At 42.5% G+C, this 27,224-nt stretch overlaps 2 protein-coding genes across 4 annotated transcripts; one reads left to right on the top strand and one right to left on the bottom strand.

Moving 5' to 3' along the window:
• The first annotated feature begins 1,342 nt into the window (after positions 1–1,342).
• EIF2AK1 (eukaryotic translation initiation factor 2 alpha kinase 1) lies at positions 1,343–27,093 on the top strand. 3 transcript variants are annotated; one of them, XM_079953820.1, is made up of 15 exons: positions 1,343–1,716; positions 4,551–4,709; positions 6,085–6,221; positions 7,545–7,576; positions 8,969–9,068; positions 11,288–11,368; positions 12,217–12,317; positions 12,796–12,856; positions 14,044–14,325; positions 16,342–16,450; positions 17,334–17,440; positions 24,006–24,126; positions 24,217–24,296; positions 24,920–25,153; positions 26,891–27,093. In XM_079953820.1, exons 1-15 carry the CDS (start codon positions 1,578–1,580, stop codon positions 27,017–27,019), a joined length of 1,872 nt encoding a protein of 623 aa, XP_079809946.1. In that variant the 5' UTR covers positions 1,343–1,577; the 3' UTR covers positions 27,020–27,093. The 3 variants fall into 3 exon arrangements, with proteins under 3 accessions (XP_079809946.1, XP_079809945.1, XP_079809947.1); XM_079953819.1 differs by having other exon boundaries at positions 1,345–1,716; positions 12,796–12,852; positions 14,037–14,325; XM_079953821.1 differs by lacking the exon at positions 1,343–1,716 and adding an exon at positions 2,049–2,229 and having other exon boundaries at positions 12,796–12,852; positions 14,037–14,325.
• On the bottom strand, positions 18,350–22,382 carry ANKRD61 (ankyrin repeat domain 61). Its single transcript, XM_079953951.1, has 3 exons — positions 22,028–22,382; positions 20,278–20,348; positions 18,350–19,358 (listed from the first exon to the last, which is right to left on the bottom strand). The coding sequence occupies exons 1-3, from the start codon at positions 22,181–22,183 to the stop codon at positions 18,470–18,472; spliced, it is 1,116 nt and encodes a 371-aa protein (XP_079810077.1). The 5' UTR covers positions 22,184–22,382; the 3' UTR covers positions 18,350–18,469.
• Positions 27,094–27,224: the final 131 nt, after the last annotated feature.

Here is a 27,224-nt window from a genome sequence, read left to right as displayed (position 1 = left end):
TTAAACTCTTGCATGGGGCTCGCTTCCCTCCACAGCTATCCTTTGGTTCTCACCCAAGGGACCTTGATCCATTACTCCCTGGCCCCATATGCACAATAAGAATAATGCGGGTGGCGCTGTGGTCTAAACCACTGAGCCTAGGGATTGCCAATCAGAAGGCGGCAGTTCGAATCACCGCGATGGGGTGAGCTCCCATTGCTCGGTCTCTGCTCCTGCCAGCCTAGCAGTTCAAAAGCACGTCAAATTGCAAGTAGATAAATAGGTACCACTCCAGCGGGAAGGTAAACGGAGTTTCCGTACGCTGCTCTGGTTTCGCCAGAAGCAGCTTAGTCATGCTGGTCACATGACTCAGAAAAACTGTCTGCAGACAAATGTTGGCTCCCTCGGCCAGTAAAGCAAGATGAGTGCCGCAACCCGAGTCGTTCACGACTGGACTTAACTGTCAGGGGTCCTTAACCTTTACCGTTTTAATAATAATAACAATAACAACAACAACTAAATCATCACCATCAAGGTCAACATAAGACCAACAACAGCCATAAAGGCCAAAATTAAGGTTATTATAATGATGGTATGGGACGCAGGTGGCGCTGTGGGTTAAAGCCTCAGCGCCTAGGGCTTGCCGATCGAAAGGTCGGCGGTTCGAATCCCTGCGGCGGGGTGCGCTCCCGCTGCTCAGTCCCAGCGCCTGCCAACCTAGCAGTTCGAAAGCACCTCCGGGTGCAAGTAGATAAATAGGGACCGCTTACCAGCGGGAAGGTAAATGGCGTTTCCGTGTGCGGCTCTGGCTCTGGCCAGAGCAGCGATGTCACGCTGGCCACGTGACCCGGAAGTGTCTCCGGACAGCGCTGGCCCCTGGCCTCTTAAGTGAGATGGGCGCACAACCCCAGAGTCTGTCAAGACTGGCCTGTACGGGCAGGGGTACCTTTACCTTTACCTTTATAATGATGGTAACAACCAGTGTGAAGTACTGTACTGTAGTGGTTAGAGTGTTGGCAGACCAGGGTTCAAATCCCCACTCAGCCATGAAGTGGGTGACCTCAGGCCAGTCACTCGCCTACCTCACAGGGTTGTTGTGTGAGGGTAAAACAGGGAGAACTCCACGCACCACCTTGAGCTCCTCGGAGGGAAGGTGGAATAGTAGTAACAAGCAATTGCAACGCCTGGGCAGCAATGCTAACCCTATCTTGCCTTGATCCTTCCTCGCTGCAGAAAAGCCCCAAGGGTCTTGTGGAAAGTGCTGGGTGTCAGCTCCATTAAAACCTATGGCGGCTTCCTTCCGAGTAATACCCCACCCCCTTACCTGGGCATTATTATGGGGACTCAGTGCGCGACTTGCACACTGAGGAGACCCGTCCGGGCTCGCCCTCTTTCGCTCGAGAGCGGCAGCGCTTTTTTTCTGTCCCCGGGCAGAGCCAGGGGGCGCCGGCGGGGCGGCCGAGCTTGCATGTCAGGAGACTCCGGCCTAGCGAGGGAGGCCGGGCTCCGTGCCCGCCTTCTTTCTCTCAGCGCGCTGCGCGTTCAGGCCCTCCAAGGTGGGTGTGGGAAGAAGGGCCTCGGCTGCGAGGAAAGCAGCCATGTGGCGAGAGGACGACGCCGGCTCCTCCGGGCAGCGGCCACGGCGGCCGTGGCGGGTTGAGGAGGCTTCGCCGACGCCTCCCGCAGCCATCGCGTTCCCAGAGGACAGCGATGGAGGCACGGAGCTGCCCTTCGACGGTGCGTTACCCAAGGGGGTGCAAATACAGTGGTACCTCGGGTTACAGACGCTTCAGGTTACGGACTCCGCTAACCCAGAAATAGTACCTCGGGTTAAGGACTTTGCTTCAGGATGAGAACAAAAATCGCATGGCGACGGCAGCGGGAGGCCCCATTAGTTAAAGTGCTACCTCAGGTTAAAAACAGTTTCAGGTTAAGAACAGACCTCCAGAACGAATTAAGTTCTTAACCCGAGGTACCACTGTAATGGTTTCGAGAGGGAAGGAAGCGCGGTGGGGGGGGGGGGAGGGAAGGACTCCCCTCTTGCACGGTAGGGGGGAAACGTGTGCAAGCTGAGCCCCGTCATGCTAGCCCTACTCAAGAGTAGACCCGTTGAAATGACGGGGCACGGCTTGCCTCGGGGTCCATGGACTTCGCGGTGGCTGCTCTGCGTTGGGTGCAACGCTTAGGAGAGTTTAAGTTCCCAGCTATGGTGTCTCCTCTGAAGTAAGGACTAGTGGGACTTGCTCCCAGGTAAGTGCTGCAGATTGTGGAGCCGTTATTATTATTTATTATATATTGTGCTAGAGAGAACAAAAAAGAGAGAGGCAGGTCTCTGCCTCAAGGGACAGTATAAAATTTGACACAAGGGAGCCAACCTATGGGGAAGGAGGGAGAGACAGAGGCTAATAATTATACCCCATAAAGGACAATTTGCCTTTCAAGACCCGTAATAATAAAATCTAATTGGAGTTGTGAATTCCATTTTTGTCAATTCCCGTTGGCAATAGAAGCTTAGGCTGTGTATACACCATACCTTTAAAGCGGGGGGGGGGGGGGGGTTTAATGGGAACTGTAGTTTACTCCCCCCTGAGCTACAATTCCCAGCACTGCTAACAAACCATAGTTCCCAGGTTTCGTAGCGTTGTAAATTGTATTCTGTGTACATAACCTTGGGCTGCAATGCTACTCCAACTTAGCTGGGAGTAAGCGCCATCAAATTCAATAGGACTTCGGAGTTGACATGCTTAGGATCCTGCTGTTACTGGCCTGTCCCAGTGCATGTGTGCTTGGGAGTAACCCACACTGAAATTCACAGGACTTGCCATCAAGCAAAGGTGAAAGGGAAGGTTTATGTCACAATAAACTCAGATCACAAGTGGTAAAGCGTTTACTGAGCCACGTCACTGTGGACAAGGGCTTTATCTATTTAAAAACTGCTCTGCTGGAAAATGTGCCAATATCTACCCACCCTACCTGAAAGGGATCAGGTTTAAAAACAACACATGAATTTGCCGTATGTATAAATTCCGTCAATATTTGTGTTTGCTTTGGGTTAAGGCTTGGTAAACGAGGCTTTAGAATAATTAATGGATAGAATAGAATAGATTCTACTGCTTTGCACTGCAGGAAAACAGTGGGCAAGGAAGGGGGATTATTTGTGCCCTCACAGGAGACTAGCTGCTGGAATTATTTTAACGGCATGGAAGACAATAATATACCGAGAGTTATGCAACTAAAACAATCTAGCCGGGTCTGTACATGTCATAACATGCAGGAGACATCCAGATCATAGGGCTTTTGAATCATTTTAGTTTTGCTGCTCTCACTGTTTCTGGTTAAACAGCATATTTTGACATAGTCTCCTGCCTGCCCTTGGGTTGAGTTCCACCCTCCAGCCCCGTTTCAGAAATGTTAACCTTATAAACCAAGAATGAGGTAGCTGTGGCCTATCAGATTTTGTCGGACCACAATTTCCATAATCCCTGACCATTGGCCTTGCTGGCTGGGGCTGATGAGAATTGGGAGCTCAATAGCATCTCGAGAACAATAGGGTCCCCCCCCCCCGCCGTTAGCTAGAGAAGCTGGATTACCGTATTTAACAGTTTTTGTGTTAGGATGGAAGAATGTGCATGACTAAACAGTTATATGGTTACATCATTCTTCTTCACCTTGAGGCAGAGTTAGGGGGCAGTTTCATCATTCCTACTGATCTGTCTTGTGACTTTCTCTTTAGGGCCTCTGGGTACTCTATAACTGCATCAGCTGCCCTTTTTATTATACTGATGCAAACCATGTTCTTTATCATTCCAAACTTACGCTAACTTAAAAGCAGCCTCCTTATATGTTCTGCATCCTGAGATGGGGTGGCATCAGGCCAGGGGAGGTGGGGAAAGGCCCACCCATTTGTCTCTATGGCAACAGTCTTTTTGGGCATGTAAATGTCAGTTCTTAACAGACCAGCTGAGGTCATTGCCTTTCAAAGAAATTGGTCTGACCAGTTCAACAGCTTCTTCTAGAGTCTAAACCTCACTTGATGCAGAATCACAGGCCTGGAAGGGACATGTGGATATCATCCAGACTAACCTTCCACCAACACATAAGAATAGTTTATTTTTAATGATATTGTTTCATCAAATGTTACATTGCTTGATTGTTTAAAACACACACACACACACACACACACACACACACACACACCCTTAAAGACATTTGCATATCAGCCTGCTAGATGGAACTATCCCTACCCCATGTGCTGTTCAGGAGGAGGTTTTTCCAACTCCTCCAGAGCCAAATTCAGGGAGGGCAGCAGGGGGTGAAAGCCCTGTTGCACAGTGGAAACCCTTGCGCAGGACTTCTGCAGATAGAATTTGTTGGGTTGGTCCTGCCTTTTACCTGGGAAATATGTGGTCCTCTCAATAACACTGTAAAACATTCCAGCTTTGATATTTCTTAGAATAGGAATATTACATAAATTGCCGTTTTAATTCCACAGTGTTTTCAACTGCTCATGAGAAAATGTGCTGGTTAGCAAGCCTGCCTTTCAGCTTTAATTTTTGCCTTGTCTATTTCAGATTCTGATTGGCCTGCAGAGCTTCGAGGTGCAAACTGTTCTCAAAAGTTAATGAACATTACAACTTCGTTTGCGAACCAGCTCCTGCTCGTTTCACTGCTAGAGCATCTTTGCCATGTGTATGCACAAGATCCAGCACGTTCAAGACGTTTGTTTCAATGTTAGTAAGAGCTTGACTTACTTTTGCATAGTAGAGTGGTGGTTGTCAGTTCCAGCAGCTGAAGAATTGCATTATTTTGTCTGAATTTATTATATTATATAAATATATTAAATAAGAATGTAGCTAATAATAATTTGAGCACATTAAGGTTGCAGTCCTATAACCCTAACCCTATAAGTACTTCAAGGGTCGTAAACCTCATTGAACACATCGGGTCCTACTTACAAATAAACATTAATAAGCTTTCAGCTCACCATACATCTCTTACCGGTGGTGCAGCCTCAACTTATCTGAATTTCAACTTAATCTTTAACTATTCTGTTGTGTTGTTATTATCTTTGCTCCATCAAGTAGGAAAGTAAACAATTTTAGCTGCCAGTTCAAAGTCTTAGATCACTTAACAAGTTCAAAGTTCTCATGCTGCTCTTGAAATGGACGTATTGTAAAAAAAAAATTAAAAATCAGCCATAGTAGTTCATTTAGTTCACATTGGGACAGCTCAGTTGGTAGAGCATGACTCTTAATCTCAGGGTTTTGGGTTTGAGCCCCACATTGGGCAAAACATTCCTGCATTGTAGGGGTTAGACTAGATGACCCTCGTGGTCCCTTCCAACTCTAAAAGTCTATGATTCTATGAAGGCTGAATTTTATGTGTCATTTTGAATGTAAAAGCTAACCCAGAGCTTAATGCTAGAGGTATAACTGCAGCATGTTAACATGCACAAGTGGATACCTGACATGGTGTAAGGTATCAATAAAACATTATAGCAATTTTAAAATACCATTAAAATCCCAAAGAATAACTACAAAATGCACAGCATTTATTAAATACAGAAATGCATATATTAAATACGGACAGGCACACATTTCCATGCCACCCACATTTCCACCCACCCACAAACCATCTGCTATTCAGACTGATTATTAGATCCTGTTTGATTTGGGTGGGGCAGGAGGGGTTTTTCTTTGAGATAATCAACCTCCTGGAAGCTCCACCCCATGGTTACATTTGAACAACAAGAGTGTTCAGAGAGGAATGCTGAAACTCACCACAGTCCAAGCCTGGCATTAAAATACAAACAAACAAAAAAAACCCAACCCCACAGCTTTTGAATTGGGGCGGTTTCTGGAGACCTTTTATTTTAAAAGTGTATTCTAATACTTAATTATAAAAAGATGGTTCCATAGTTTGGCTGAAACATTTTTGTTGAGTGTCAAAATGTTTCAGATTGCAAAGATCATTTCCTTGTAGGTAGCATCAGCTGTCAGTGCAATTTAAGCAAAGCTAGGCCACGAACTGTTTTTAATAATCTGAGTGTTGTGTAAAGTTCAAATGTTTGATTTCTTTTCAAATATTTCCCCTCCTTTTGTACAGTACTGTGTAAGACATTTACTGGAATGCACTTGCTATCTGATTTTGCTGTCCGCGAAGAATTCAGTAGTTTGCGCCTGCAGCACAATCGAGCCATTACTGAATTGATGAAAGCAGCCAACCAACAAATACTCAATGAGGTAAGCTTACTTCAAACTTTATTCCATTTCTCTGCTTCTCAGTTCCCATGATTAGCATAAAAAGTACATGGGGAAGAGTATAGGACTTCAGATCTTTGGTTTCTTTTTGTGATTCTTATGCAGACCAGAGATTTCTACTCCAGTGCTCTCCTCTTTGTTCATACTCCTTTACAAGGGCATGGACTACATTATCTTTTAATGTATGTATAGGTACTGTGATGGGATGATGAGCTGCTTGTGCGTAAAAGCTTAGTCCCTCAGGGTTTGCTCAGCTTAGCAAAACTCTGTCTTTAGCGGAGCCCTTAAGCATGGCTCCCTCAGTCGCTGGCAGAATCCGACAGTGGGCGTTTGCGGAATCTCTTCCAACATAAAAGCTCCTTAACGGAAACGCGTCTTCTGGACTCTCGGCGTGACAGTTTCCGGCGAGGTGTGGGTGTCCCTATAGGAGGTCCTGAAACCTCCTCACTGTTTTCGCTGGAAGTGTCCCAGAGCCCTTCTTCCGACTCCCTTTCCCTCGGAGCTCCTTCTCTCCCCCTGCTGGTTCCTTCCTCTGCTGTTAAGTCTCTCCTAACCTCCTTGAGCCCTTCCACCACCTGCTCTGATGATAGTTCCCTGACAGGTACTTTATAAGTGTTTAATAATAATCCGGAGATCACATCATTAGGAGCATGGTGAGGTTGGTGTAGTGAGGTCTATTCTTCTCCATGTGTCAACAAATCTTTTTTTTAAAGGACTATAGTGTTTCATGGAAGGATAAAAATATATTGCAGCCTGTTTGGTCATTGTGCTAGACCATGGGTTGTGCTAACTATAGTGTATAATCTAAACCAGGGTTTGAGCCTAAAAAACCCCATACCGCAGTTCAGCACAGTTTGTCTGCTTTTATTTTCCCTATTACTGATCCCAAACAGCATTTTTAAAATTTAGATATCATGCCAAACCATAGTTTCTGGTCTAGTATGGACATATGTCAAAGTACTTGCCAGGAGTTCACAAATTTGGTTAAGGATCTGAGTGACACACTGACATATAAACAGTGGCAGCCAAATGTGTCCCTACACGTCACAGAACAGTCAAAGTCTTTCTTCTAGTGTGGCCATTGCACAACTGTTGGCTCAGGCTGATCGGAGCTGGAAGACACCAAATTAGCAAAGGCTGTCTTAGCAGCCAAATTTCAAGTTAGAAAAGTAAAGATTTTTGCTTTACCTCTGCCAAGAAAGTCTGCAGGAAATCCATATGAAAGTTAAAATAAATTAATACATCCTTCAAAGAAACTGCTGCAGGAGCCCCTCCTCATTGTGTATGTGTTTTTTATTTTTGTAGGAATTCGGGAAGAGTGATTCTTACACAAACAGGTATGTGTTCAAAGTGCTTCAACGAATGTTTAAAATTGCTTGTTGGGCAATTAACACATTAACTCCAAAGTAAGTTTCACTGAGCTCAGTGGGGCTTACTTCTCAGTAAATGTGTTCATTTACTCTCTCTGCCAGAGTCCTCAGTATTACAAATATAAAATGTTCATTATTAGAAGTGTTTAAAAAAATCAAAACAGGAGATTCGATACTGAAAGTGGAAGTTTTAAAACAATATCTAGAGTTTCCCATGAAACTCTAGTATTGTTGGAACTATGCTTTTGAGAACCAACTGGAATTATGAAACCATGAAAGCATGGTTTGATCCTCCCCCGTTCTTGCTTACACTGGTATTTTTCATCAAAAATAGGGGGAATTGTACCATAGTTAGGAAACCTGACTTGCTTGTTTTCTGCCCCAAGTGTCTACTGCAATCAGCCTTCCCCCAGCTCAGTGCTCCAAATATTTCGAACTACAACTTCCTCCATCCCTAACCATGCTGGCTGGATCTTATGAGAGTTGTGGTCCACAACATCTGGAGGGAACCAGCTTGGTTAAGGCTGGTCTGACAACTATGACAAATCCTTTCTTTTTTTAAAAAAGAATGTGTATAAAAAAGTGTCTGAGAATAGCAAATTATGTCACTATGGATTTGAGTGATAGAGATTTGTGTTCCTTCAGTGTCACAAAATTTGTCTGGATGGAGAAGGAACCTCAAAATGAATATATAGTAGCATCACTTCATATTTTTGTAGTACAGTGGTGCCCCGCAAGACGAACGCCTTGCAAGACGGAAAACCCGCTAGACGAAAGGGTTTTCCGTTTTGGAGGCGCTTCGCTAAACGAATTTCTCTATGGGGTTGCTTCGCAAGACGAAAAAATCTTGCGAGTTCCCGCGGATTTTTTTCGCTTCCCCCCCCCTTTCCTAAGCCGCTAAACCGCTTATCAGCTGTTCCGCTGATAAGCCGCCTCTCAGCTGATCGCTAAAATCCGCTAGACCGCTAATAGCGCTAATCCGCTAAGCCGTCAATGGGCTTGCTTCGCAAGACGAAAAAACCGCTAGACGAAGAGAATCGCGGAACGGATTAATTTTGTCTTGCGAGGCACCACTGTACCTTATATATTCGTCTTTGAGTCAAAACTACATGAAGCTGATTAATATCTTCTAACATTTTTATAAATGAAAAGTATCCTTGGACAGTGTGACTGAAAGCATGGGAGGACAGGAAGGTACTTAAACTACTTAAATCCTACCATTTGAATGCTAAAAATGCATGCCCCCCATTATTTTTCTGCCCATGAAGGAAAGTTACATTGTTGGTGATTCTAATACCTTTTTATTTTGGCATGTATTTTGTTGCTACAACCAGTGATGCCCATCTTTTTAAAAACTAGGGAAAATGAAATTATCTTTGAAGCACAGACTTCTCGCTATATCAATGAATTTGATGAGATTACAAGGCTAGGAAAAGGAGGGTACGGCACTGTATACAAGGTATTATTTATTTTTTGTTTTAACAACTTTGTAGTAACGGTTTATATTACTGGGTGAGCTTCCATAATAAGAAATACTCAAAGAGAAGGGAGTCCAAGATGGATGGAGTTTTCTAAAGCAGAGGTTCTCCTGTTTATTAGAGCTTAATTGGTCTAAAATACTGGCGCGTGCTAGAAGAGATGAGATCACAAACTGTGGAACAAACCAACCGTAAGGACTTTAAGGTTTGAACTCATTTGGTGCGAATGACGGTGGGGGGGAGGGGAGCCTACAGTTTCTTTATTTAAAGTTTTCTTCTCTACATTTATGATTCGGCAACCCTCCTCTGAATCTTAGTTCAAATTATATTTGTACAAGCAAGGAAAAATTGGGGGAAAGCTTGGGAAAAATTGGATTATAAATATGGAATATAACATCAAACGGAACTGTGTGTGTAAAAAAAATATGAAAAAGGGAGGGAAACAATATTTTGGAGAAGGTTTACGAGATGACTTTTCCCCATCCTTTATTATCTACAAAGTGAACTAAATGACGCTAAGAGGACTTGGAATTTAATTTAATTGGAAGTATAATTGTTCATATATCTTAAGCTGGAAGGAAGAATGAAAGGAGTCTGTGAGCTGCTAAGGAACTGATAAGGTTCTTTATTGAGCCACCTGCAGTTTGACAGACCACTCTTCTTCCCAAGCTGAGAGGAAAAATTGTGACAACAGTTTATTTACTGGGTCAGAGTGACTTTTGCAGCTGTTTTTAAAGTTCTCGGAGCAAAACAATGAAGCACGGGACAGAGTGATGGAGAAATTTCTAGAACAACACTGGGATATCAGCTCCGCCCAAGGCAGGGGTCAGCAGCGTGCGGCCCATGGGCTGGATGCGGCCCACGAAGACCATTTTACTGGCCCACGAGCCACCCCTGAAACGAGCCGCCCGCTCGGCGAGTCCCCCGCGCGCTGCGCTAAATCAATGCAGTGCGGCGCAGGGACTTGCTGAGAAGCGCCAAAAATTGCGTCTGCACACACACAGATACTGGAAATCGTGTTTGCGCATGTCCAGACGCCGAAAATCGCTTCTGTGCAGGCGCAATTTTTGGCATCTGGGCATGCGCAGAAGCAATTTCTGGCTCTGCGGACATGTGCAGATACGATTTCTGGCATTGCACTGTGCCAGTCTGGCCCACGGATGATCTCCTTGGGAGTGATCCGGCCCATGGCCGGTAAACCTTGCCAACCCCTGGCCCAAGGCATGATACATAACAGCAACAATTGGGGGAAAGAAAGACATAACATCTTACTAGGACAAGAAGAAACACCATGGACAGAATAATTGCCACACACAGGAAGAACAAGGATATAGTTTGAGTTCTTCACTTGCAGTTTTATAAATCATTTAATGTGTCAACACAAATAGAAGTTATTAATATGCAGTTGTTGTATAAGGGATTATTATGTTGACTGGAATGTAATTGAAACTAATAAGATTTTGGAACGCAGAAAAAAAGAAAATAGCGAAACCATCAAATCTAGCATGCGGGGGACCACTTTAACTAAATTATATAATTCGGTATTGAATGATTGGTATTAATTATTGTATTATAAATCAGTATTGTTATAATGAGGCTATTATTGGACTGTAATTGGAAACTAATAAAAATTATTACAAAAATAGTAATAGAAGAAAGGGGAAATCACAGAGGAGGAGTATACATGAGTAGCCAACAGTCACAAGGTGAAGGTCAGTTGCTGATAAACCTCTGCTCTTGCTGACCCTAGTTTTAAGCTGCAACCACCTGTTAATCTTTCCCTCTGCCTGAACTGGGTGCCTGAACTGGGTGGTTTATATGTGTACATGGGGAACACTGTGTTCAATACTATTTTCTTTTTTAAAAATAAAATTTCTGAAAATGTTAAAAGCCATTACCAAGCATAAATCATTGTATTCCAGGACAAATGCATGTACAGATGTTAAGTCTTGTGTGCAGTTGTCTACATGGCAATAAAACAGACTTGGGAAATCTTTTACATTACAGTTTAAGCTCATACCCACAGGGCATGCTTTAATCTAAAGCATTAAGGTAATTTCTCCATAGTGGCTGCTGGGACTGAGACGGAAGGGAGTTTACTGCACAATTGTTAATGTTGTGAGTGACCAGATAAAAGAATGTTGCCTGCCAGTTGTCATTTGGCCATCTCTGAGCTGAACTCTGCTGTATCTGCTTTCAGGTCCGAAACAAGCTAGACGGTCAGTTCTACGCAATTAAGAAAATTCTTATCAAGAAGGCTACCAAAATAGATTGTATGAAGGTATGCACTTATTTTACATCTGTTCATGTGTTTTGTTTGGCCTGTGGAAATTCATGACTCAGTGTAATTGGTTTCAAGATCTGATATTTAATGTTAATGGAAAGGGATTATGCCAGGATAGTGAAAGAAACAGAAAAGACAGGAAAAAACAAAAACTGTTGCTGTATAACTCTAATGATTCTGTAATCAGCTACTGTTTATGTAGATGAACAATGGTCCACAAGATACAGAATTTAGGTGATCTATCTATCTATCTATCTATCTATCTATCATCTATCTATTTATCTATCTATTGTAACATCTGGAGGGCCGCAGTTCCCCATCCCTGTTCTAAAAGCAAATGGTATAAGAATGGATCATAGCTAGCCTTCTCAGTGCAGGTTAAATTTAGCCACTTAGCCCAGTATTCTCTGCTTTTGACTGGCAGCACTTCTGCAGAGCTCAGGCCGAGGTCTTTCCTGTTACTTTCTGCCCAATCCTTAATTGACTTTTGCTAGTATCTGAAAGGCTTAAATAAGAGTGCAAAGTCCTCTCCTTGCAGAATACTTTGCAGACAACTAATGAAGCTGCTAACAGCTGGATGGTTTAGCACAGTGGTTCCCAAACATCTGCCTGGAGGACTGAACCTGGGGCCTTCTGCATGCTAATACTGTGCTGTGCCACTGACACAGAACCCCTTATCACAAGAATAGCACCCTTTGGGGGTTTTTTTTGGGGGGGGATATAAGAATGACGTGCACGTCCAGTTTTATTTCAGGAAAAGTGTTCCTCAGTTCTCAAAATTCTGGTAAACAATGGCTTACCAATAATAAGAACAGGATGCATTCCTTCTTGTTTTTTTTTTGTAGGTGTTGCGGGAAGTTAAAGTGTTGGCTGGGTTGCAGCACCCTAATATTGTGGGATATCACACTGCTTGGATGGAACATGTTCAACCAGCAAGCCCAAAAGGGGAGTACAGCATTACTTTTGTGGCTTCTCTCTGTCGTACATAACACACTGCACATCCTAAACTGGCTGTTGCTGCCCAGAGAAATATTTTGGGATCATAATAAACAGCTTTCTGAAATTTCCCCAGTCCCTAGTGTGGCATTAAAAAAAAAAAAAGACAGCTCTGGTGCGGGAAAGGTTAAAACAAAAGCAATAAATATATTGTAGCACAACTCCATGGTGTATTGATTTTGGGAAAGCCATGTGCTGTTCTGGTCACCCCATAAATGATTTGAAGATATAAAAATTGTGTGTGGGGTTGTCTTTTTATAGGTTTTTGCATTCATAAATATAGTATCTGATCTTATTAACTATTGAGATTTTAAACCACCTACATGTTTATAAAGTAGGCAACTAAGAGGTATAATTTTACTATAATCCAATGGTACAGTCAGTCTGTCGTTGTAAAATGTTGTGTTTCTCTTCATCCAACTTGTAGGTGAGACAACTTTGAATTTACTATCCCTCAAAATGTCTTCTGGGCAGAGAAGTTCCGAGTATGTATCCTATGTATCAGTAAGAACAATCTCTTTTGGTTTTTTTCAAATAAAAGCCAAAAATATAGCAGGATGTTGTCTTAATCTATGGCAAGGATCTTTTCTTAAACCATGTAATATAAAAATATATCTTTACCATTGCTATTCCTTTTGTCAGGTTGAAAAACAATACTGCTTCACCTTGTTCTTGATTGCTGAAAAATATTTCCATGACTAGTTATTTTAAAACTTGCTGGAGGGGAGAACAGAGGTTTTCTATTTCATGGTCTCTGTGAAATCCTACATGTGAGTCTGTGCCTATAAAAGCCACAGACCACTTCTAGAGCCCAAGCATGGAAAAGGCTGCATGTTTCGTAGGAGCGAGATTGACATTTTGCAGCTAGCGATTCCATTCCTACCTGCTATAGTGCAGCAGCTAACAGCTTGTTCATCCAAACGAAACATTTTAATTTCACATGTTTTATTTATATGAATGTTTGTGCAAGCGGAAGCAGGGGAACTGCTTTCGAACTCTAGAAGTGGGTCCTGCAGCAAAAGGTTTGAGTGTGGAGTGCTGCTGTTTGCTCCTCCAGTCTGCTATGCCCTGCTGCACACAACTCCATTCTCCTTCTCACCCCCAGCTGTCAGGAGATTTCCTGGAGAAGGGTGGTCTGATGCAGAAGAGTGAAAGGTGACAGCAGGCCCTGTTAATTACACTATGTTAACCTTGTTAACTTGGGACGCGGGTGGTGCCGTGGGTTAAACCACAGAGCCTAGGACTTGCTGATCAGAAGGTCGGCGGTTCGAATCCCCGCGACCGGGTGAGCTCCTGTTGCTTGGTCCCTGCTCCTGCCAACCTAGCAGTTCGAAAGCACGTCAAAGTGCAAGTAGATAAAGTGCAAGTACCGCTCTGGCGGGAAGGTAAACGGCGTTTCCGTGAGCTGCTCTGGTTCGCCAGAAGCGGCTTAGTCATGCTGGCCACATGACCCGGAAGCTGTACGTCGGCTCCCTCGGCCAATAAAGTGAGATGAGCGCCGCAACCCCAGAGTCGGTCACAACTGGACCTAATGGTCAGGGGTCCCTTTACCTTTACCTTTAACCTTGTTAACCAATGCAAACTCTGGCACAGCGTTTGAGGAACAGCAGTAGCAGGCATTTTCTCTCCCGCTCACAGTTCTTTGTCTCTCTCCTTACATTTCTTGCAGAGATCAGTACAGCGTTCAAGATATGGAAGACAGCAGTTCCATTGTCTTTGCTGAATCTTCTGGTGGCAGAGACCGTAAAGGAAATAAAATGGATGCATGTGCGCTACCTGTTGAATTGCTCGAGAGCAGCTGCATGAATAACACAGTCAATGGATCAAGAGATAATGAAAATCATCCATCAGTTGTATCCCCTTGCAATCATGCTAGCCTTGGCAGTGTTAGTACAAATGATTCCTGTACTGATGAAGAATACTCCCAGAAGGGGATATCTGTGCGGCATCAGTGTCAGGTAAATACGGGTTCCTCTTAAATATACTTAGTTACCCCTTGACAAATGTGGAGAATAATCTTCAGCAACTGTGCAGCATAAATCCAAAACCTAGCTATATTTCTAGAGATGACTTTTGGACTTGTTTGACTGATTTTATTTATAATATTTTAAAGCTTCTCTTTCATATAAAATATCGCAAAGTGGTATGCAACCTTAAAAAAAAAAGTGCTGGAATAAAAACACCAAATGTCAATAGAAGCTGTTTGGCAAGGAATCTTAAATTCAGAAGATCTGTCTGTATAATACTGTTTTCTGAAGGTGTCTGAAAGTGAGCAGGGATGACTTCTGCCAAACCTCTACCAGCAGGGAGTTCCATAGGATAGGACCTGCCAAACCACAGGGACATGTTGCAACACCAGAAGTGTCCCATTGGAAGACCTTCCCAAACATACCAAAGAGTCCATTGTATATAGCCAGGCACTACGTTACAGCCGCATCTGTTCCAATTCTACAGAGACTCTCACCTAAGAGATCTACAGCAAACCTTTTTAGAACTAAAATACCCAGCAGATGAAGTTAGACAACAGATCAACAGAGCCAGACTGATACCCAGAGAGAACTTGCTGCAAGACAGACCCAAAAAAGAAAATAACAGAACACCTCTAGTCATCACATACAGCTCACAAGTTAAAACAGTACAACGCATCATCAGAGATCTACAACCTCTCCTGGACAATGACAATTCTCTTTCTCAAGCTCTGGGAGGAAGACCTTTCATTGCCTACAGACAGCCACCCAATCTTAAACAACTCCTAACCCACAATAATACTACAACCAGACCTAACACGGACACTGGCACCAGAGCCTGCAATAAACCCAGATGCCAACTTTGCTGCCACATACACCCGGGCAACACCATTACTGGCCCCAACAACATCACACATACCATCTCGGGACTATTTAATTGCTCATCGTCTAACATTGTGTATGCAATCAAATGCCAACAGTGTCCTTCAGCTCTCTATATTGGACAAACAGGCCAGACCTTACGCCAAAGAATAAACGGACATAAATCAGACATCAGGAATCACAAGACAGAGAAACCAGTAGGAGAACACTTCAATCTCCCAGGACATTCTATACAAGATCTCAAAGTAGCTGTTTTACTACAAAGGAATTTCAGAAATAGACTGGAAAGAGAAGCTGCTGAATTGCAACTTATCACCAAACTTAAAACCATGGAGAGTCCTGGTCTGAACAAAGACCTTGGATTCTTATCTCATTATACATGACAAAGCCATTTTTCACCTTCTCACCCCTTGCTTTTTCCTGTAAGACCTATTGCAGTCGTTAAGAGTCGTCAACAGGCTCATCACAGCTATCTGCCAATCACCCATTCCCACCACCCTTCTGAGTAATACCCCTCCCCACCTTCTCACTATATAGAAGGGTCTGGAAACTTCTGTTTCAGTGTATCTGAAGAAGTGTGCATGCACACGAAAGCTCATACCAAGAACTAACTTAGTTGGTCTTTAAGGTGCTACTGGAAGGAATTTTTTTTATTGGAAGACCTGTTATTTATTAAAATGTTTATAGACTGCCTTTTATCATTGAGGTGGCTTACAGAATTAAATAAACGTTGATATATCTGATGAATTTTGCTTTCCGATTCTACGATTGGCAGCTTCTTTCTTTGGGCCGCCTCCTTCTTGGTTTACTTTATTCTGTTTGTAAACATGTCCCATCTGACTTAATTCTTGAATATGCACACCCTAGTTTTATATTTACTTTTTTTTTAATCCTTTCCTACTCTTGGGAGCTGAAAAGGGGTGGAAATGAACACACATTTTCACCTAAAATGTAACAGCCCTGGTGCTCCACCCCTCAGGATGGAAAGACAGGGGGAAATGGATGGACGAATGAATAAAATTTTATTTTTAAAAATGTTTTGGAAGTTGTACATGATCTGATAAAGTGGTGTGTGGGTGCATGTGTATGTATAACACACTGAAATGTTTGTATTTTTCTTCCCAGATAGAGTATCACCTAATGCTTCACATACAGATGCAGCTGTGTGAAATTTCATTGTGGGACTGGATTGCTGACAGAAACAAAGTATGTTTGAAAACAGAGGATGCTTCCAGTAAGTTTTGTTTTTGAAGGCAGAGTGGTGGGGGAGATTCAATGTTAATGTGATTTCCTGCCTTTAAGATAGACTTAAAATATAAATAAATATTCTTCTCTGGGCAGCTGTAAAAAGTGCTTCTAGTATTTGCCTGTTGTTTTTAAGCTGATTTCCATAACAATAAAGGCAATGAATCTTAGTCTGCATTTGAAAGCGGCAAATGTTTTCTTCCTTATTTGTAAATCCTAAAGCCAGGTTTCCGAAAAGCTATTTTCCATGGGCGGGTGCTCCTGCTCAACCCGCATGATCCTTCTCCCTGTCTAGCTGGGATGTGGAGAAGAGAATTCTCATCTTTGTACTGCTGAGGTTTTGCCTCATCTGCACACACCACAACCGATGAAAATCCCCATTGAAAGGAATGGCTTTTCACGTTGCACTCTGGAGTTTTGGAGCTGGCAGCAGAGGGACAGAGAGGGGGGCTTCATCTGCCAGCTCCAAGACTCAAGCATTATATGACATGCACAGAGAACTTGGGAGGGTGGAAATGGTCAGTAGCAAGTTGCCACCACAAATGTGTGGGCCCCTGCTTATAGTTGCAGAGGTGCTGTAGTTCATTGCATGCAGGAGGTCAAGAGTTCAATCTCTGGCATTGGCAGGTAGGGCTGGGGAAGACCCTTTGCCTGGAATATTGGAGAGCTGCTACCTGTCAGAGCTAGATGGACCTTTGTTCTAGTTCTGTTTTCCCCAATCCAGTATCCTCCAGATGTTTTAGCCTATTCCTCCCATCAGCCCCAGCCAGCACTGCAGATGCTGTATTTTCATATTAACTTCTTTGTTGAAATAGCTGGATGTATTATGCTGTCACTTATAAAATACTTCACTCCCCACCCCTTTTTTAAAGGTCCTTATCACCATGTGGACAAGCAGTGGACATTAAAGATCTTCCAAGAACTGCTTGAAGGAGTGTATTATATCCACAGTATGGGAGTCATGCATCGGGACATTAAAGTAAGTAAAATTCTCACTCGGAGCTTGGAATTGTGGAGGAGGTGGGGATTATCTCTGCAGCTGGGGCACAGTTGGTACAATTTCTGGGCCCTATTTTAACCTTTAAAGCCCTAAACAGCTTGTCATGAGGCTACCCAAAAGACCAACTTCTTCCATATGTAGCTACCTGAACCTTAAGATCTCTCCAGAGGCACTGCTCCAGGTACCCCCACTGGGGAAAAAGGTGGGTAGCTACCAGGGAGAGGGCCTTCTTGGTGGTTGCCATCCTGGTTATGGAACAACTACACCAGTAAAGCTCACCTACTGTTTTCTTTGTGGTCTTTTCAGTGCCAGGTGAGACAGTTTTGTGCACCAAGGTGTGGTCCCCCAGAAGTTGTTGGGACTCCAGCTCCCATCATCCTAGGCTATAATGAAGCCACTATCTTTTGAACTGACCTACCTCACAGGGTTATTGTGAGGATCACATTGTGTGTGTAGTGGGGAGAAACAAATACACTATCTTGAGCTTCTTTGAGGAAAGGCAGTATAGCGATGATGACAAGAATGAGGAGAAGGTAGAAGAAGGAAGTAGAGGGAGGAAGGAGGAGGAGGAAGAAGAAGTAATAATGGACAATAAAGCTGAGATGCCTCTAGCCCTGACCTGGTGAATCCTTTTGCATTTGTGATTTCATTCCGAGCTTTCGGAGCTGATTCCATTGCATCAAGGGAGCTATTGTTGTGATAACCAGAATCTTAATAATGACCAAGAAACCCTGCCATACAAGTGGAACTTTTTGTATGTAGAAATCCACTCCCATTATTCTTACAAATCTTTTACCCTAACAGACTGGTTTAAGTGGAAGTTATTCAAATAACACTCGAGAGAATTAGTAATGCTTCAGAAGATAAAGCCAAATTAAAGTTTCTCACTAGTTTTTCTTCAAATTTTATTTAATTTAAACAAGCAAGCTTATTTCTGAAAGCTTTACGGGGGCCCTCTTTTAGCTCTTCTTGTCTGATAGCGTTCCAAAATGTGTGTTGCACAGTAAATCAAAAATAATTTATTTTTGAAGCATAGGAGAACTCTTGATTGATGTATATGGAATGCCACAAGCTGGTTGGAATCACTCCTCTTAGCCAGAATTTCATGTTACCTCGATATACTTTCCTGATGTTGAATTTGCAAATGTCCTGCAAAGACAAGACCTCTGAAGACACTCTCAGGAGCATATCTTTCAGCAGTCCACAGCATGAATGACTGAGTGCTTTGGGTAAACGACCTTCCCTGTTTGTTAATTTCAAAGGATATGATAAGCTTAGCAATCTCTTCAGTACGTCTCCCTGCCTTAGATTGGTCTCTTTTTCAAGAAACAGGAAAAGTGCAGACTCCTCTTCCTGCGTTAAAGCGTTAACATCTGCGTCATTATCAAGCAAGAGGTTTATTATATCTCTTCTGCCACTTCGGCAAGCACTGTGAATAACTTCTTGCCCTTCCCAGTCTTTCATGTGTACATCTGCTCCATTGCACAGCAGTAACTTAACACACTTATCACCTGCTGCTAAGACTATGCCAGCCTTGCAGGCTGAAGACCAGACAGCAAAGTGGAGCGGAGTTTCTTTGGTATCTGGAGTTGCGAGATTGGCGTTCGCTCCGCAGAGGAGTAACATGGTAATTGCCTGCTGGTCCAGGATTTCAGAAGCTAGGTGAAGAGCAGTTTGGCCTAATCTATCCCTGTCATTTATATTGGCTCCATTCTTCAGCAGGTGTATTAGAGTTTGATGATATCTGTTGGCTACAGCTAAATGTAGAAGGCTGTGGCCATGGTAAATGATTGCGTCAGAATTCACCTGCAAGTCTTCCTCTGGTTTGACGTGAGGGTAGTTTTCTTCATTGCACTGTGCAATTCTCTGATGCATGTTCAAGGGGCATCCTGCAGTTCTGTATTTGGGAAGTGATATAATAGGTGGTAAGATTCCATACAATTCCTCTTCCATCAGCCTCCACCCTTATTAACCGCTGGGTGTTTTTCTCTGAAGAATTTGTCCAGTATTACCCTTCAACAATCAAGCAAAAACTATATTTCTTATTGTTTCTTCTTTCTTCTAGACCATAAAGTCAGTGTTGCCCAACCTTTATCAGTACATGTTGTTTGGGTATGAGGATGCAAAAAGTATGATAAGGCACATATCATGGATCATCTTAGATTAGCGGCAACCACAAAGCTGAACCTGAAGGTTTGGCTGCTAAAGGTTTGCTTCCCTCTGCTACTGTCCTCCCTAGCACCACAGCCCGCTGGATTCCCAAATGCAAGGTGCCTTGCTTTATAAAGTAAAGCCGCTTAATTTAAAGGAGTGGAGATTGTGCCACAGACAGGAGATTCTTTGTCCTTGTGTTGGCCTTCAAAGGACTTGGGGGTCCACTAGTCAACTCCAAATGAGGTGGTGCCGTTCTAATGCATATGATAGGTTTTCCATATGCAGTCCCCACCCCTTGGTGTGGCCTTTAATCTGCTGAGCCGGGGGAGCGTGTGGCAATACTAGCACAATGCTGGAAAGGCATACAAGAATGTAAGCTTGACTCTTAGCAGTGGGCAGGGCTGGTGTTAGGAATTGGCAGCTGTGGGCGCCTGCAGAGGGCTGGCAGAACCCTGGAGGCCATGGTCTCTTTGGTGTAGGATGTTCCAGAGAAATTATACAATTTGGCTTTTCTTGGCATGACCCAACCAAACCTGGCTAACGTCTCATTACTTTTCTGGACTTGCTGCTAAATAGCTTTGGCCAAGCATATAGGGTTTTCTTCTGCCCACCAAAGGATTCCCAGATCTCTTATCTAACTATAATATATAGTTAAACATTACCTTATTTCAGGGGGTTCAATTTGAAAGGTACTTTTCATATATCTTCCAAGCGGCTTCCTCCCGAACTTTTGCTGCCATATTGGTTCCGGGGCAGGGAGAGGAGAAAGATCCAGAATAGGTATTAAAGTTTATCTGTTAACCCTTTTATGCATGTTTGAAGTACAACTAAGGATTTTTATTAGCCCTATCAGAAGGGCTTATATCAGATTGCATTTATGATGCATGTGGCCCAATATACAACTGCCCTAAAACTGTCTTTCCACTCTGATTTGAAAGGGTGCGTGCTTCTATAGAGTACCGTATACAATGACTAAAATGTTGTGGAAGAAAAGCTACACTTATTTTGCATGCATGGAAAACTGTTCAGAGATTGTTACAATAAGGTATCTTGCACAAGTGCCTAGTTTTTGAGGTGCTTTTATAAATCTGTAATTATTTAAAAAGTTGGCCAGTTTTATAAGAAGTGCATAATATTTATTCTCAAATCTTATTTTACATTCAACCTGTAGCCCCATGCTGTAAACTGAAAAAAGTCCACTAATTCAGTAAGCGTGCTTAGACTTGCAATCTTACTGCAGTTCTATGCAGTTCTACTCAATGGGGCTTAGTAAGTTTTGGAATTCCTGGGTTATTGAACATAATGGGGCTTACTTCTGAGTAGATATATAAAAGACTGTTATCAGCCAGCCTGTTCTTTTAAGTATCAGTACCAAAATACGGTGGTTTTTTCAGAAATCAGAGGAACACCTTAACTAATCAAAGGCATTAATATTCTGTGTGGTATTAATATAGAATCTGTGTCCCGCATCTGTAGAAATAGCCTGTTGAACTTTCTATATGAAGGTCTTATAGTATCCAAACACTGTTGTCTTTTAGATTATAAGGAGAATAGCAAAAACAAAGTTCTGTCATATAACCTTAAAATTCTATAGCTTATAGAAATATCATTTGCCAAACGGCATACATGAACTACCTGCTGAGGTCTACAAAAAGTGCCCAATTTCTAACTGACCTGGTAAAAATTGCCACAGTCACAGCAAGTTAAAAAGTGATGAAAATTCCCCCCTTGGGTATTAAGAAATCTCATATTCTTTACAATTTTGGTGAAAACTACCGATGTACTTTCTTCAGGCTTGCTGCAGAGCACATACTTTCATTGGTTAGGTGAAGTTCTAGTCAGCAGTTTAAAGGTTGTTAAGGTTTTCCTGCCCCATTAAAATATATTAAAAACAAATACTATCAAAATAGTGTCAGGCATGACAGAAAACAAAATGGAAACTAAAATTTTGCCAGGAGAACAGTTTTTGCAGAGGGAGTCACCTAGTGGCTTATATATGTAGAATGTCTGTTCCTTTACTTATGAAATATGTGTGTGGTACAGCAGTTACCATATATGAGGTTTTTTTGGCTCTGTGGACACATTTGGAAAGCTAAGAAACTGTCAAGGGGACCATATGTTCCATATGATCACGTGCACCCAGTTTGCCATGGATGGCATGCGTCCCATCCAACACTGAACCTTCTCTCACAGATCACCCTGTCCCAGGAAAAGTGAATGGAGGCTAAGTTGTAAGCAAGCACGGTTTGTGATATTGCATCATTGCTGATCATCAAGCATGTCTGTTAAGGCATCAGCCTTGGCTTCCAATTTCCTGAGTTTATGGAGGCTGAACCAGCGTGAGGTAGTTTGATCTTAAACGGGGAGGATTCTTGATAATGGAACAGTAAGTAATTTTAGACATATGATTACCCGGAAAATAGTTGGTTCGTGGACCAAGAGGTAATACATTAAACTTTGAAGTGTAGCCCCATCGTTGTCCATTACAGCGTCAAATAGCATTTTCTGCCTTTCATCTAATTCATGGGGTGGTTTCTTCCCATAGGAACCTCTAATCAGATTGCCCATGTTTAGCAAGAGAAAATGTGTAGCTGAGAACCCTTAGTTTGGAGAAAATGCAAAGGAATCTTGAGCCATCATTCCTTTGTGATTATGCACAATGCCTGGTTCTAGAACCAGCCAGATGATACCATGACTCTCCCGTGTGGGCAGAGGGAGGGCTGAGCTTAGTTCGTAAAGAAGCTGTGCAAGAAACAGAGGGTTTGCGCAGCAGAAGCATATGTATTGCCTTTTTGGACTGTTTACCTGCTTCGAAACAAAAATTTTAAAAATTCCTTCCAGTAGCACCTTAGAGACCAACTAAGTTTGTTATTGGTATGAGCTTTCGTGTGCATGCACACTTCTTCAGATACACTGAAACAGAAGTCACCAGACCCTTATATATAGTGAGAGGGTGGGGAAGGGTGTTACTCAGAAGGGTGGTGGGAATGGGTGATTGGCTGATGGGTGTGGTAAACCTGTTGACAACTGTTCATTGGTCTTACAGGAAAAAGCAAGGGGTGAGATGGCTAAAAATAGCTTTATTGTGTATAATGAGATAAGAATCCAATGTCTCTATTCAGACCAGGTCTCTCCATGGTTTTAAGTTTGGTAATAAATTGCAATTCAGCAGCTTCTCTTTCTAGTCTATTTCTGAAATTCTTTTGTAATAAGACAGCTACTTTGAGATCTTGTATAGAATGTCCTGGGAGACTGAAGTGTTCTCCACCTGGTTTCTCTGTCTTGTGATTCCTGATATCAGATTTATGTCCATTTATCCTTTGGCATAGAGTTTGGCCTGTTTGTCCAATATAGAGGGCTGAAGGGCACTGTTGGCATTTGATGGCATACAGAATGTTAGAAGATGAGCAATTAAATAGTCCTGAGATGGTATGTTTGATGTTGTTGGGGCCAGTAATGGTGTTGTCCAGGTGTATGTGGCAGCAAAGTTGGCATCTGAGTTTATTTCAGGCTCTGGTACCAGTGTCCATGTTAAGTCTGGTTGTTGTATTACTGTGGGTGAGGAGTTGTTTAAGATTGGGTGGTTGTCTGTAGGCAATGAAAGGTCTTCCTCCCAGAGCTTGAGAAAGAGAACTGTCATTGTCTAGAAGAGGTTGTAGATCTCCGATGATGCGTTGAACTGTTTTAACTTGTTTACCTGTTTGTCGATCCTGGCCTACACCTGCATGGAATTGTTATTTCATCTGTCAGTCACTTTATACAAAAGTAAAAATTCTCAAAGCGACTGAACAAGATAAAATGCAACGAATTTAAAACCGTATAGATGTAAAACAAACAGTGAACAATGCAAAATAAACCTACCCACCCCACTAAAAGATTAGCACAATGTAGAAAGCTTAAATACCAAAGGTCTGAGAGCCCCCCCCCCAGCCTGGTGCCTAAATGTAGTGATGGCACCCAATGTGTTTCCCTTGGGAGTACATGCCACAGACAGACCACCCAGCACTGAAAAGGCCCGTTCTCATGTGGCTATTGGAGTAACTGGACATGAGGGGTTAATTTCCTTCAAGAGTGTAAACCACCCCATGGATGAGCTTGACGCAGGTGCAAAGTCAGCCAAGCCAGTTGCTATGGTAACTGCCCAGTGCCTCAGCTATATCTTTGATAAATGCATGTCAGATCAGTAGTCTGTCTGTCCCTTTGCTGCCAACTCATCTCTAGAGACAGACCAAAAACAAAGGCAGATGAGAAGCTTGGACTCTGCGTCAAGTGCAGCTTAGTTCTTAGATTAAATGTAATTAATGAATGAGTGAGAAATGCAAGGTTTCATGCATAAAATATTCAAATTTTGTGAAATATATAACCAGCTTACATTATCCTGTTTTCACAGCCCAGAAATATCTTTCTACAAGGACCTGACCACCATGTGAAAATAGGAGATTTTGGGCTGGCCTGTAGAGATATTATACAAGAAGATACAACCCAGTTGCTAAATGCAAATAAGATAAATGGTAATTTCAAAGCAGTTTGGCCTTTACTTAAAAATTGGCAGTGTGGTATCCTAAGAATTAATTCTAAATTTTGTCTTTTTTGTTGCATAGATCTAATACATACTTCTGGGGTGGGTACTTGCCTGTATGCCTCACCTGAACAGCTACAAGGCTCTCACTATGACTTCAAGGTACAGCCACTCAACCCTTATTCATTCATTCATTCATTCATTCATTCATTCATTCATTCATTCATTCAAACACTTTACCTCCATTTTAGTAATTGGGCATACATGTTCAAGAGCATTATTGATGGGTGTTAACAAAAGCAAGCTGATGGACAGGAGCTGGAGCAAAGTCAGTCAGTTCAAAAAGAAGGAACTAGAGCCATGTGGTGTAACATTCAAAATGGAAACAGCTAAATGCAAAAAGTAAAAATAGAGAGTTCTATTTGCAATGATGAGAGGGAACAGAACAGCTGCAAACAATTATTTATGCCCACAGATGAGGTAAAAATGGACCGTGTATGTCAAGTGGCCTGATTTTATGGTGGACAAAAATATAATGGCACTCCAATGTTTGTTTGAAATTTCATGGCTTATTAAGTATGGTTGCATGAAAATTACCAACACCTGTTTTTTAAAAGGCATTTGTTTCTGGGCAAGCTTCTTGAAACATTAGAAGGTTATTTTCTGATATTTTTACAGCTGTATCACTGAATGCGATTTTAGGCCATTTGTAATGCATTCATAATTTCTCTTAAGACGTAATTATTTTGTGCACTAATGCTCATATTTCTCTTTTCTGCCAATAGTCAGATATGTACAGCTTAGGTGTGATCCTGTTAGAACTCTTCCATCCATTTGGAACAGAAATGGAAAGAACTGAAGTTTTGATGGGCTTAAGAAGTGGCAACATCCCCCTCTCCTTTAGCAGGAAATGGCCTATACAAACTAAATACATTAAGCTGCTTACCAGTTCGGTATCATCGCACAGACCAACTGCAGGTCAACTTCTTGAAAGTGAACTCTTCCATAATTCAGCAAATGTAAGTTTTTACTATATATTGGCTTTGTAAAAGAAGGCCCCTTCTGATTCTACATTCCGTGATATGAGGGAGACATCTGCAGGGTGAGCTTCATTCTTCGAGATTTACTTGCTGTTTGGGTCAGGCTAAAGGCTCGCCTGCTCCAGCTTCCTGTCCCACAACTAATCATATTCCCATGAGAGTCCTGGAAGCACTTTCCCCAGGTTACCAGCATTCGTTATTCAGAGGCATACTGCCTCCAACATCAGAGGTGGAACAAGCTGCCCAAAATGGATGGGGGAACCCAGCCAGATGGGGAGGGTTTAAATAATAAAATTATTAGCGTCTGTTCAACTCCCGAAACTGTTCGGAAACCAAAGTGTGGCTTCCAGTTGGCTGCAGGAGCTTCCTGCATTTATTCGGAAGCTGTGGAAGCCGTGTCGGACATTGGGCTTCCAAAAAACATTTGCAAACTGGAACACTTCTGGGTTTGCGGCGTTCAGGAGCTGATTACTTTGACAACTAAGCCATTCGGGAACCAAGGTACCACTGTATTGCAAAAAAGAAATTGTGCAGGCCATTCAAAACTGCTCCTAGCAAGGTTAACATTTAAGAAAGGTAGATGATTATTTCCTGACGTTCCTACACAAAAGGATAAAATGTACTATATAGCCAACGTTGGCATCTCATTACTTTAAAAAAAATAGTTTTTAATGTAAAACAGCAGTTTTATAGTATTAAAATCCATTGTCCTTTTAGTCATAGTACAGTGGATCCTTGGGTTACGTTACCTTTGGGTAATGTAACTTTCGGGTCGCAAACGTGGCAAACCCGGAAGTGTATACTTCTGGGTTTTGCCACGTGCACATCAGCAGAAGTGCTCCATCGTGCCACACATGTGCACAGAAGTGGCACCTTTTCTTCTGAAATTTTCGTAATTCATATCCGGAGGGTCCACTGTTTTAAGGAGGTTCCTTAAACCCCTTCTCACTCACAAAGAACATGGGTTTGTTTTAATAAATCACAATTTGGACTGAAATGATTTTTACTACCTTATAGTATTCTTGGTTTATTTCTCTGAGCATTAGTAGTTTTCTTTGAGTCTTACTGGCGCTGTTGTCTAAACAACTGAGCCTCTTAGGCTTGCTGATTGGAAGGTCAGCGGTTCAAATCCACAGGATGGGGTGAGCTCCCGTTGCTCTGTCCCAGCTGCTGCCAACCTGGCAGTTTGAAAGCATACCACTGCAAGTGGATAGATGCTGCTGCAGCAGCAGGAAGGTAAATGGAGTTTCTGTGTGGTCTGGTACTCGTCATGGTGTCCCGTTGTGCCAGAAGTAGTTTAGTCATGCTGGCCACATGACCCGGAAAGCTTTCTGTGGACAAATGCTGATTTTCTCAGCCTGAAGTGAGATGAGTGCTGCATCCCATAGTCACCTTTGACTGGACTTAACCATCCAGGGGTCCTTTACCTTACTGTAGAGTGACACAGATAAGCTAATGCCCAGCTGTTCCCAGAGCCTTCTCCAGCCCTAGTGGCCTTCGGCTGTTTTGAGCTATTACAACTCCCACCATCTGTTGGCCATGCTGGTTAGAGCTAATGGAAACTGTAGTCCCCAACATCTAGTTACCAAGATGGAGAAGGCTGTATTAGCATTGTGACTACTGCTGGGAACTACATTCATTTTCACTAAAATTGTAATGGCATTACCTTTGTACATTGTTCAAATACCATACTTGTGTCTCCTGTTTTGTTTTTAGGTTATTTACAATCTTCAGCAGAAAGTGATGCAACAAGAAGAAGAAATTAAGTTGCTTAAAGAAAAAATCAAGCTATTGCAAGAGAAAGATGAGAGAGACAGAATTCAGCAACTTGGCTCTCCTGTTTAAGTAGAAAAACAAAACCAAGTATTTATATCATGTTATGCAAGATACATTCTTTTTATATAAAATTGCTTAAAGCAGCTTGTGTGCCTATGTCATATGTAGTTTGCCATTGTCAGAAAGAAGAAATGCAGACGTAGGCGTCATGTACATAAATGAATGGGTTGACAGTACAGTGGTACCTCGGGTTAAGAACTTAATTCGTTCCAGA

The sequence above is a fragment of the Podarcis cretensis genome (genome assembly GCF_951804945.1).
Source record: "Podarcis cretensis genome assembly, chromosome: 14".
In the NCBI taxonomy this organism is placed as follows: Eukaryota; Metazoa; Chordata; class Lepidosauria; order Squamata; family Lacertidae; genus Podarcis; species Podarcis cretensis.
The sequence above is the reverse complement of the archived record's forward strand: the minus strand, read 5'-3'. Positions and strand labels throughout refer to the sequence as shown.

Excerpts from the sequence above, each read along its gene's own strand:
- EIF2AK1 (XM_079953819.1), top strand. The coding sequence starts at position 1,578 with ATGTGGCGAGAGGACGACGCCGGCTCCTCCGGGCAGCGGCCACGGCGG. Across the intron at positions 1,717-4,550 it reads CACGGAGCTGCCCTTCGACG|ATTCTGATTGGCCTGCAGAG; the intron begins GTGCGTTACCCA and ends TGTCTATTTCAG. Across the intron at positions 12,853-14,036 it reads TCTGGGCAGAGAAGTTCCGA|AGATCAGTACAGCGTTCAAG; the intron begins GTATGTATCCTA and ends CATTTCTTGCAG.
- ANKRD61 (XM_079953951.1), bottom strand. The coding sequence starts at position 22,183 with ATGGGCAATCTGATTAGAGGTTCCTATGGGAAGAAACCACCCCATGAA. Across the intron at positions 20,349-22,027 it reads ACGAACCAACTATTTTCCGG|CAAAAGTTCGGGAGGAAGCC; the intron begins GTAATCATATGT and ends CCAATATGGCAG. Across the intron at positions 19,359-20,277 it reads ATTGAACCCCCTGAAATAAG|AACTGCAGGATGCCCCTTGA; the intron begins GTAATGTTTAAC and ends TCCCAAATACAG.